General features: G+C 37.9%; 1 protein-coding gene across 1 annotated transcript in view; it reads right to left on the bottom strand.

The window, feature by feature from the left end:
• Positions 1-1451: 1451 nt before the first annotated feature.
• B3GLCT (beta 3-glucosyltransferase) overlaps positions 1452-12691 on the bottom strand; it is a 103782-nt gene continuing 92542 nt past the window's right edge. The window contains exons 14-15 of the mRNA XM_012723141.1: positions 10321-10465; positions 1452-2621 (exon numbers count right to left, since the gene is read on the bottom strand). Coding sequence (XP_012578595.1) covers positions 2454-2621; positions 10321-10465 — 313 coding nt within the window. The 3' untranslated portion in view covers positions 1452-2453. The remainder of the gene's footprint in view (positions 2622-10320; positions 10466-12691) is intronic.

Below are 12691 nucleotides of genomic sequence, written 5' to 3'. Positions count from 1 at the left end.
CCATGTGGGTCAGCTCCCTGGCCTGGGATCAAATTTGTGCTGCAGTGGCTTAGAAGAGCTTCATAATGAGCTTCATAATGCGGTGTTTTAACCCATTGCACCACCAGGGAGAGCCCAGTTCTTTTTATTTATTTATTTTTTTAAGATTTATTTACTTATGCATACAGAACCGGGATACAGGCCAGAGGTACAGGGGCAGTGAGAGGATTCACCAGAGACAGAGTGGGAAGCAGAACAGGTAGATTGACAAGGTACACTGCTGAGCGGAGCAGTGGGTAAAGCAGGAGAAGCCTGCTTTACTATATAGGTCACCTCCAGGTCAGGGATCGAACTAGCACTGAAGCAGATATGGCTACTTGCAGTGCTGCGTCCTAACCCTTTGCACCACCAGGGAGGGCCCTCCAATTCTTTATTTAAAGGATTATGGTGTTACAGACTTTTATAAATATATCTTAAATGCCTGATAGTTTTCTATATTCTTACAAGAATAGCTTTTTATTAACTTTTCCTTTGAAAACTGTCTTATAGTTGTTCACCATGTCCCTTTTCTACCCGCCTTTAGGTCGGAATGATGAGTACATTTGAGGAATCAGAAACAGACAAAAATCTTTATTGGTGGTTAGGATGACAAAGTTCCAAAAAGTAAACATAATTAACAGAATCACCACAAGTACCAGAGGAGGTGCTCCGGTATCAGTAGAAGGCACTGATCCTAACACAGAAGAAAGCTGGCGTGGATCCTTACACACAGATGCTGGTTTAACCCTGTCAAATGAACATGCTGTTATTTTGAGCATGAAAATTTGTAGGCGACAGTAGGAAGGACTGAAGACTCTTCTCTCAGGTCAGACAGACAGACCCTTCTGCAGTATTATTACAGATGACATGAAGGTAACTCCGATGGCAGCAATGACGACAACCCCAGTATGAAAACACACTAATGTCACAGCAACAGCCTGATGGGATCTATAAATCCTCAGCATTCCCTAACCCAGCTGACAGTCCAGGTCCAGTACTTGGATGGGTCACAAAATCCATTGTCACAAAAACAAATCCACTACTTAGGTATCGCTACAACATTCCAGCCCTGGTCTTCTCAAACTTGAGAAAATGGTAAATACTATTGCATCATTTTGGAGATAGAATCAAATCTAAGAAGAAAAATATACTGTTAAAAAAAACATACACATGGGTACTTTTTGTTGTATGGCTTTTAAAACCCTGTGTTCGTCTATAAAAGTGTTACAAGAAAAGTTAACAAATGGGAATTTTTATTTAAAAAAAAAGAGGAAAATATTTTACATACCAAAATTAGTTTTAGACATTAAAATCAAAGTTTATGCAAATATATTTAGAAAACTGAATTATATCATTAAGACATTAAAATACAGAACACTTTTTACAAATTAATATTGAGTATGTTAAATAACTATATATTAAAGATTTGATTTGAAAATTAGAGCTGTTTCAAAATACTATGTTTTGTGAAATGTCATTCATTAAGAACTCAGGAAAACTGCCAAATCACCATGCTGTTCTTTTCCTAGGGTTGCATGGTACTCTGGGGGATGGGAGGCCTATTCTGAGTCAGGAGAGTCATTAAGTAATTTCAAAGAAAAATAAAAGTAAAGCATGGGTACAAATTAATTCACTTCCTGAGACTGACATGGTGTTCACTGGCTTGAATAAAACACAACATTGTTTTTAAATATTGAGGAGACTATTTCCTGGCATCATCCATTACACTTTCATGTTACAAGTAGGTCATAAAGATAGGGCTTCAGGGAGAAAGAGAATGCAGATGAACCGCTAAAGAAACAGAAAGCTCTCGTCAAAGACTTATTTTCTTTTTTATGAGGCACAAACAAAAAAATGGATGAAACATAACAGCCCTGATTATTGATAACAAGGGAGTGCATATCTAGACTGTTATGAGGTTTCATGAATGATCCATAATACAGCATTATTGCTACTGAGTCACCAGACAATAATTGTCATTACCAAAGTTATGGTTTAAAAAGTTCACACTGTACTAGTCTTTGTACTGAGTCCTTTCCCTTTTCCATATACAAGATGATGGACAGTCGTCTCTCCCCAGTCTCATGACCAACTGAAATCTTCATTATAATGAAGGCAGTGAACAGAAAGGAGACTTCTGGTACCAATTATTTTTCTGTGGAACAGCTTGAATACACAGTCAACACGATGTAATACACAAAAACAGTGTATTACAATAACTGTATAATGGAAAAGCAAGTGAGTTTTCCCAGAAAAACAAAACAAAAAAAACCCCATGACTCCTTTTCTTACCCCCACAAAAGTACCATATACAGAATTTCTACCTCAATTAGGAAGCTCCCAATGCCACATGGCACTCCTTGAGCGTGACCACAGCCCAGAAGGATAAAGTCAGTCTCTGCTGTTTTTACTACCCAAACTCTGCTCACCACACTTTATAATTCTTCTTTAAAGCCTTTTTGTGTCTCCTGTCCGGCGCTGTCTTCCTCACTGGGTGCCAACCACGTGAAATATACCTTCGCTGGATCAATGTTCCAGTGTTTGTGGAATGATATGGGAACTTGGTGAGAAAGGTAGTCCTTAGGGTAATCCACGGGCCGAGCCTGTGGGAGGAGAATATAGTAATATGTTCTCTTACCCATCAAATGCCATTTTGCTTCAGAAGTTATCACTTTCTTGGGGCCACAATGTATGAAGTGCCTGCTTTCCTTCATTATTTAATACTGGTTGTGGGAACCTATAGGTAAGGAGGAAAATCTTTTCCACCCACTTCCCTTTAACTCTAGGCTTTTTTATTTATTATCTCAATTACTTTAATATCCCAAATGTTACTGTCATTTTCTGTCCACTGCACTAGCATAGAATCAGGCAGATGGCTAAGACAGCAACTTGCAACCTCTTTCTACCTAAATATTAGCCTGGCTTCAAAAGTGCCCATGGAAATTTCAAGTAACCCAAAAAGGCTGCAAGAAAGCCTAAAAAATTGTCATTATTTTGAAATTCTCTAAAACTTGATGAAATTTTAAACAGAATTATTAACCTAAAGACCTAAAAGGTATGGAAAGAAACTGATACCAGACACTATTTTGTTTGCTCTAAGCCAAGCATCCATGATTTCTCAATGCTTATCCTGTTTATAAATTACATAACCTATCTGTGCTATACAGTAACTCAGTAGGTCACCAATACTAAAACAGTAAAAGTAGATCTATTTTATTTTTTAACAAAGATTTATTTCTATGTATGCATACAAGAACTGGAGTGTAGGCCAGAGGTTGGGAGGTAAGAAGATTCAGCAGAGACAGAGTAGGGAACAGAAGAGACAGATTTACTGAAATACATTGCTGAGTGTTATAGCAGGTGAGATAGGAGAGGTCTGCTGCACCATGTGGGTCAGCTTCCTGGCAAGGGATAGAATTCATGCTGCAGTGGTTGGCGGCGATAGCTTGATAGTGATGAGATTTAATCCCTTGTGCCACCAGGGAGGCCCAAAACTAGATATATTTTTTAAACAAGTTTTTTCTAGCCCCTTTTTATTACTTTTTACTTTTGAATATGAATATTTAATCCCCCTTCAGTGGTTTACAGAATACCTTCATCCCATTCAGTCCCTCAAACAGTCTTGCAATGTGGTTAAGAGTATCATGATTCATTCCCAGCTTAAAGAATAGCAAACCAGAGTTTACAGAAGTTATCACTTTCTTGGGGTCACAAGACTAGTAAAGGCTTTAATGGGGGAATGGGCAGGTGCACTGTGCCTTGGGCCCCCACACCAGTATGTCCTAAGCATCCTGGCCTCTTTGGGAGGTTTTATCTGATGGGGGTACAAATAATACTGCTTAGATGGGTGTTCACACAGTAATATCTGTGTAGAAGACTTTATGCTGACTTTTAAAATCATAAAAACTTTCATAATGGCTATTTTGTTGTCCTTTAAAAATTCTGTGTTTCCTATGGAAACAACTCAAATGTTCCAAAACAGATGACTGAATCAAGAAGATGTGGTGTGTGTGTGTATATGTGTATGTGTATGTGTATATAGTGAGATATATATATATATATAAAATATATATAGTGAGATATATATATAGTGGTGTATATATATATATATATATATATACACACACACACACACACACACATACATATACACACAATGGAGTACTACTCAGCAATCAAAAAAAACCCCATGCCATTCACAGCAACATGCATGGAGTTGGCAGGGATTATACTCAGTGAAATAAGTCAGAAGGAAAAAGAAAAATATCAGATGGTTTCACTTATAGGAGGAAAGAGGGGAACCAAATATGGGATCAGAAAAAAATAAATAAACAAAGTGCCAAAATTAACAGGCAACTATAAGCCAGAGACATTCTGCAGGGAAGAGGGAGGGATCAAAACAGGAGAGGGAATAGCACCAGGAGCTGTGGTGATGGTGCACAGGAGAATTGGTGGTGGGAATTTTATGGGGACTACACCTGAGAGGAAAAAGCAAACTGTACAAAAATGAACAATGATGTAAAATATATAAACAAATAAATTCAAAGAATTTAAAAAATTCTATGTGCTTAGGGAGCTAAAAATTTAGAAGAGAATTTTAAAGAAAAAGACAGAACAAAACCGGAATAGTCTACATGACCTGGGATGGTTTTAATGTTATCTGAGGTGTTCATATATTATGATGTTTATTGGCAAGGTGCTCTAAGACTCACTGGCAGTGAAGAAAACTTAGGAGAAAAATACCCTCAACTCAGTTCTCAGATAATTTCACAATGGTCCCAGAAGAAACAAAAACATTGGGGAAACAAAAAAGGTTCCTGTTTTTTCACATTTAAAAATGAATTATTTGCAGATACAAATGCATTTAATATGAAAAAGGAAAACCATATGAAATCCATATTATTTTCAGATACAAATGCATTTAATATGAAAAAGGAAAACCATATGAAATCCATACATCGTTCCTCTATTGATACAGATTCTAGAAGTAATTAATGGCATCTAAGGAACAGTTGGCGTGGCTTATCGAGCATTAAAATATACTAAGCATTATGAGGTAATGGAAAAGAATAAGACAAACTAGAAAAGTAGAATGCACCCAAACAGGCATTGGTAACATCCAAAAGTCTCTAGTAATCACACCTCTGGGCACAAAACAATGCCAGAAAGAAATCCTGATCCAAACAGGCACCGTTGGTCAGGGTAAGGAAGGATGGAGAAACAGAGGCAGAACTGTGGACAGGAAGGAGATGGCCCAAACCTGCATGAAGACCAGGACATTAATAGGGAGAAATTCAAACTGATGCGCAGAATAGTTTGGAATCTACATATACATGCTATTGGACTTGTGACCTGTTCGCTGTGAGTTCACCTTCCAATCCAGGAGACACCTGGAAGAGTGATTGATGCCATCTCTGACAGAAACAGAGCCATTTCAGAGGGAATGAAAAGCTCGAAACCCAGATGCCAGCAGAGTGGGCACCATAAAGCTCCCAGAAGTTGCTAACTGCCTGGAGTGAAGGCTGTTCACTGATAATTAACTGCCTTTATTTAACTCACTATAAAGTAGCTTGTTAGAGATGAGGTGTTAAAACAGGTTTCTTTGGAACATCATGCTCCTTGGCTCTCAGATTAGCTTGCTGATCTAATTAAAGTGCATATTAAAGATTCAGTCCTTGTCCTTTGTCTTTTGGTTCCAATAATTGTGACAGGCAGAAAGAATCTGGTATTTTCCATCAACACCAACTTATGTATTAAAGACGCCTACTATAATTCTGATATGGACTACAGTGAATCTATACATCAATTTGCAGAAGGTGGGACAATAAATTTCCCTGGATTTCTGTGTTCCTATATTTTTTAAAAAAGCTTTTGTCCATTGGAAACATAATATTTCATAGGAGTCAAATCTGTATCTATTTGTCCAATTAACTGTTCTGATCCAAAATGACAGTAAGGCTTCCACTCTGCTTAAGAAGGCAAATGGTTATATCCTTAATTAAGTGCTGAGGTTAAGCCCTAAGAAGGCAGGAGAGATGAAGAACATCACCCTAGAGCAATACAGTTACTTCAAGGAATGAGGCTCCAGAGAGGTTTATTTGCATACCAAAGAGCTGGACCTGGAGGAGGGGAAAGAACCCACAGCTTCTTATACCTACAAAAGCAGAGAAAGAAATTTTTCTTTACCCCTGCCTAATGTGGATCTGGTCATTTCTGTAGAATAATTCAGCGAGCCATAGAGATAAAAACTATATCCAACGGATACTTGAAGCAGAGTTGGGAGGAGGAAGTGTTCATTATTTATTGTGAGATAATCTGTTTCTGATTCTTAAGACATCATACATGCATTCATAATAAAGTTTGAGTTAATTTTACCTGAATAAAATGAGTTAATAAAATCCCTTTTAAATGAATATTAAGAAAAATCAACAGTGGAATCTGTCATCATTAACATATTGAGTCTTCCAATTCATGAACACGATGTATAGCTCTCCATTTATTGAAGATTTCTCTCAGCAATACCTTATATTCACTGACGAGTAAAACTTCATTTTTATTTATCTAATTATTTTATTTATTTTGATACTATTTTAAGTTATACTGTTTTCTTCATTTCATTTTCAGATTTCTTGTTATTAATACAATTGTTTTTGTATATTAATCTTGTAGCCTACAATCTTGCTAGATTTGTCTGTTATTTCTAACAGTGTGCTTTGTTTTGTTTTTCCTTTGGTGGAATCTTAGGATTTCTTCTACATACAAGATCATATTGCCTGTGTGGTGGAGGATAAGGACAAAAAAGTTGGAAAGGAGGCATCACATGATATGGGGAGCTGGAGATGGGGGTTGAAGTGATTAACAAGGATCATTAAGCTGTTGTAGGGCAGGGAGAGGCAGCTATAGAACTAAAAATCTTTAGGCACCAAGTGCTGACTTAACAGGCCCAGGCCAGAGACAAAGATATGGAGATTGAGGGCCATTGTAGAATCTCCAGTCCCTTTCAAATTCGGTATTTTTACCCAAAATCTACAGCAAACAAACCACTCTATGAAGGACGAGCCCCTCCCAAAGAGAAGACTGTTACCAGTGCAGCAGCCCTTCAGCCCACCTGTTCCTATGCAGGTGATTATTTTTGCCAACTCACTCCCTCTGCAGGCCAGCAGCCTCCTGTCTGCCCCATGACCTGTTCCTGCCTGGACTCCTCTTCAAGGCATAGGCAGCATAGGCAGCATAGGCAGCATAGGCAGCTCTTCTCAATACCACCCACCTGCAATCACGCCAGCCTCTCTCAGCAAACCTGTCCCTTTCGGGGCAGCTCCTTCTGTCTACTTGCGTCTATGCAAGAGTCCTTTTCTGTCCCTTTTATAATAAACCTGCCCTTTTGGAGATACCTAACTTGGAGAAATGTCTGGGAACTTACCAGTGCTGCTGAAAAGGGAGCTCTGGTGAAACCTTTCCCAGAGTGAACCCAAAGACCCCACTCTCCAAACTAAACATCTCCCCCCCCAAAAAAATGACATCAGCCCCGCCCCCACCCCAGAGTCAGTTAATTTCTATCAACATTTTACTTAGTATGTCTTGTTACATTACCCAGAATAATTTGTTGCAATTTGGTTATTTTGGATAATCTATCAGCAACTCAGAATGCTTACTTTACTCCTTTTTTACTTTTTTAGTAACTTGCTTAAGCTGTAGAATCTTTCTCCCTGCAAAGTGTGGTGCTATATTTCCACTCGACTTTTAATACTTATTTTTATTATTTAATTTGGATAGTAGAAGTCACTCCTGTGCCTAATTGCTTAAATTCAGTTTATAACATAGCTCATATTACTGTCATCTTACAATAAAATTAGGAGTTGTGCTCAAAGATCTGAAGCCCATAAAGTATCTACCCATATGCATGGGCAGCAAAGAACATTCAAAACTTCAGTCAGTTTTCAAATGTGCCTTGGTTTCTGCTTCCACTGGCTCACCCCACTGTCTGTGTGCTCACATACAACTGCTTACTGGCGCAGGAAGCTTTCAAACCCTACTACCCTACTACTGCTTTCTTATTTCTAGAGTGTTACTAAATTTCTAGCTAATACATCTTTAGAAACTTAAGACTGTAACAACCTCTACTCCTACAACTAAAGACGAACAAATATTTTTTGTATGTTTTCTACCAAGCTTGATCATTTTGGGTTTTAGTTAATACATATACCTGTGGGTTTTGATCTCACTGTCCCCAAATCAAGTCTACTTTGACAGCAAAGCCTTCTTGTATTTCCAGCCAGGTCCATACTGGTAAAACTGTGGCGGATCCCTCTAACCAAGCTGTGGTAGAAGGGGTGCTGGGGTGGGAGGGTCTCATGCAGAAGGTCTCAGAAGTCCCCTGACTCTACTTTTCTTACCCCAAACTATAGGACTTTTTCAGGAATAAATGCTCCTCAATGATTCTGGCTCATCTCTAGCATCCTGAAGTGGCTGTTTTGAGTCACTGGCCATAGCAAGATGCCATACTCATTAATGGTATATAACTTGGGAGGAAGAAAAAACTGTGTGCTCCAAATACATTGCTTTTATCAAGTGGATGGACCAGATAGTCCTTGAAGTCCCTTCTCAGCTATGATCTCACAATAACTTTTCCCTAATTATAAAGAAAACATGTCACCCTGGTAACTTTGTACCTGAGATTATTTCCAAAAGATCCAGCCTTCCCCTGCCTTCCTGGCCCCAACTCACCAAGAATGATTTTTTTTTTTTTACTTTTTGTTTTATCTCGCTCTATATATATGAACGAATGCAATGTATGGATCAGTTTCCAAACATTACAAATGGAAAATAATGCTCAAATCCCAATAAACTCTCTAAAAGAGACTTCAGAATTAGAAAATACTGTAATATCTCTTGGGAAGAATAGGTTTGAAGTCTATTTTTATAATTTTGGAAAGGTTTAAGCGTATTATATGAATTAGAGAAATCAAGAGTTTTACCTTTGAAGAAAAAATTATTTTAGTTATCTTCAAAGGACTTTTGCATAAGGGTTAGATTATTTCCCTTCTTTCTTTTCTCCATATCACCTTATTTACTGGTGTAGTTTTCCCTAAGTGAAAAAGGTTGCTATAAACATCCAAGACCTGTCATAGTCACAAAGACAAACTGTTTCCCTCATACACCAACAGTTTTAATTACCCTTCCTTGTCTAAGAGGAAAACATTATGAGATAACTTGCCTTTCTAAGTTACCATAACACAACGCATAAGCTTAAAATGGTCAAGGGTTTTAGAGATGGACAAGTACCTACTGACCAGTATTACAAAAAAGGTTTTCACACATTTCTTACTTTTAAAAGTCTATCTTAATACTTTCTTGTGGTCCTCAAGAATGCAAAAACAAACGCTGTCTTTCTTGATAATGTGAACATTTTTCTTTGCTTTGTTCAAGTTAATTTCTAGTGTTGTTTGTCATGCTCAATTTTCTTTACTGCTGTGATAGTGTTGGCTACTGGTCACTAAATAAAGCATGAAAACTATTTTCAATATAAAGGAGGCCACTTAAAATATACATGAAGTGATATATTTCAAATTTCAAAAGCCTTTGAATTTCTTGAAGAATTGAGTATGAGTTTTGAATATTTTTAGTGTAAGCATAGCTGCTATTACTCTTGGAATATAAGAATACCCACCACTGACCTGATTCTTTAAAAACTACTAAAAATAGGATTCCCTTTTCCAACCCCAACTGCATGATGGTGAAATAATCAGCCCCAACTACTCCTGTTAGGAATCATCTCAATGCTTCTCTTCTATAACCTCAGAATATAAGATTATTGAAATAAAGTTTGGTCACTCAGCTCAGCATCAACAAAACGAAAGAAAGCCCAGTAGCTTGCCAAGGCACAGTACAAAAACTGAGGACAGCTTAGAACTATGTGCACTTACAGGCCAAAAAGATAATATTGTCAGTCCTATTTGTAAGTAGCATCTAATCATGTTTTTAATGCCATCAATTTTTTTAACTTAAACAAACAAACAAACAAAATCAACCCTTCCCTGGTCCTATATACAATGATACTGGTTAAACAGCACTTACTGTTCTAGATGTTTCTACTTCTAGATGTTTCTACTTTCCCTCTTCATGTTGCACTGACTGAGGGCCAACCTTCTGGACAAAGAGCTCTATAAAGATGTCCCCTTGGAGTCTATCCACATAGTTCTTAAGACTATTTCCACAGTATATGAAGGGAAAGAACTAGGATTTTCAAGTGAGGAGAAAATTGCCCCCTTTTCCCAAAGGCAGAAGTAAAACCAATTTTCTCACCTGATGGAAGAGAGGACTGTGTGTCACAGGGACTCCGAGCCCACTAAAGCACATTCCGAGGACCATATCATCAGGAGCATCATTGCTGTAGCAGCGACAATTACTGGCCAGAAGTCTCTTGATGGCTTCTCTACTGAAGACCATTCTAGAAGGAGCCAGAGAAAGAAGTTAGAGTAGCTCCTCCAAACAACTAACCTGAATAAGTATGTTTCAGAGGCCACATTTCTGATAAAGACAAAAGATCTTGAGTGTGTCATATTTTAATAGTTATTCTGAGGAAAAAATGTTACTGTGCTTCTTATGAAAACAAAATCACTCATAAGACATGTTTACCTAGCTAGTAGGACATTTTATTCCTTTATATAGCTCATATATCTTGTAAGCTAACACCATGCAGTATTCCTTTTCTAATCACTGAAAAATTAGAATAGCTCTTCAGTTTCAAAAATTTCCCTACCAAAACCTGTGCACATTCCCAGCAGGTAGATGGGACCCCAAATATTATGTATCTCACCCACACAAGTGGTGACTAACAATGAGATCAAATCAAAATGGAAAAAAGTCATCCATTGCCCGAGTGATTCTAATCCACAGAAATTTTGTTAGGTGATTTTGAAAAGAGAAAGAAAAAGAGAGAGAGAGAAAGAAAGAATAGAAAGAGACTGATTTGAATTGCCAAAATTGTAACATTGTTTGACCTGCCATGTGGGTTCATTCTGGTAGACCGTGGGCCAATTCTGTTTTTCAGTGAAGGAAGTCAGAAACTTTAAAACACTATTCCTCAGTCCTCCCAGCCAGTCAAGTCCTAGCTTCGTTTGGATAATAAAGAGAAGCAGCACTGGGGAAGGCCTTATTTTTCCAGTGGTATCTGAAGTGGAGTTAGTTGACCTTGGGCAGCCACAGGCCCCAGCAGAGCCAGAAGAGTAAGGCAGGGCATGTGTTGAGGACCCTCAGCAGCAATGGGTGCTAGTCTTGGGTCTGGCTCAGGTGCAGCATCCCAACCTAGGAGCAACCTGCACAACAAGGCCCCGGAATCAGTATTGGCTTTGCCCCTCCAGTCTCAGAGGCAATAATTGCTTTCTGTGGTTACTGACTACTATACAAAATTACCCAGACCCTTTTATTCCTCTGGTCCATCCAAAACTTTTGTACAGCTTCCTGTGATAAACCTGCTCTTCTAAAAAAATTGGTTGTGTTTTTGGTCTTCATTCTGTTCCTACAGTAGTAATAATTTTTCTCATATCATGAGTAGCCCATAGCTGAAAGTATTAAGGTACTAATAAGATTCATAAGCTTATTTCTAATCAGCAAATACTTTTTTGATGGCAATAGGATCTAAAATGCATCTATATAATTCCAAAAGCTTTGGGAACATAAGTGCACATAGTAAGCCCTCAACAAAAGTCTGTTATACCAAACAAGAGAAAAGAAAACTACTTTTGCAAAGACCTTCTTTCCAAAGATGAGCTCTATGAAAGGGGAAAAGGGCAAAGGGCAAAGAACATGAACATAACCCCAGTTCACAACTGTTGATTCCATACTCAGTGGGGAGCAGTGTGGGATAGCTTAACCCTAGTGACCGAACACTGAGATTGCAACAACTTCAGAGACAGGCTCCCTTCCCTTGCTAAGAGCACTAAAGAATGAAATATGAAATATGACCAGGCAAGCAGAAAAAGAAATGTTTTCTTAAAGCTGATTAAAAAAAAAACTGTATAAGGATGGAAAAAATTCTTATGAATTATATCCAAAAGGGAAATTGCAAGTTTTAAAACTCACCATAAATTGATCTTTTCTTAGCAAGCCTGGTGACTCTGAGCTTCATACTAGGTGGCTGAGTAGGCGTCTGTGCCACTGACTGGCTCCAGGGAATGGGCCAGCGTGAGAGGACGTGTGTCACCACAGACAGACATTTCCCTCAAGATACCTCAGATGCTAAATCAAGGAAAATGTCATCAATATGCCAATTTTATTTAATCAAGCTGTCATCTTGTTCTCTTAAATCCTATTTAAATAAAAATGCTGCATTTCTCTTTTGCCAGCATTTAGTGGAATGAGAAAGGAAAGCCTTTTATTTGGTTTATTAAGCTAATAAACCAATAAAAATTAACTTTATAGGAAGATAAAATATAAGTGGAAAATTGGTATTACCATTTTTTTTTCTAGTTTTGCTTACAGCTTTATTTTAATCACATAAAATCTATGAGAGTCTTTAATAACATTTGCTTTTTAGTGTACTAATGGGGGGTGGGGAGGGAGAGAAGTCTTACAAAATGAATTTACCTCCAAAAATGGAAAAGTACCAGATATACATCTGCTCTGATCACCAAATTTAAATCTTAAAACCACTGAGAGTCGGCCCTCCCTGGTG

The sequence above is a fragment of the Condylura cristata genome, unplaced genomic scaffold (genome assembly GCF_000260355.1).
Source record: "Condylura cristata isolate star-nosed mole 26May11 unplaced genomic scaffold, ConCri1.0 scaffold00010, whole genome shotgun sequence".
Taxonomy (NCBI): Eukaryota; Metazoa; Chordata; class Mammalia; order Eulipotyphla; family Talpidae; genus Condylura; species Condylura cristata.
Note: the sequence above shows the minus strand (reverse complement) of the source record. Positions and strands in the feature narration are given on the sequence as shown.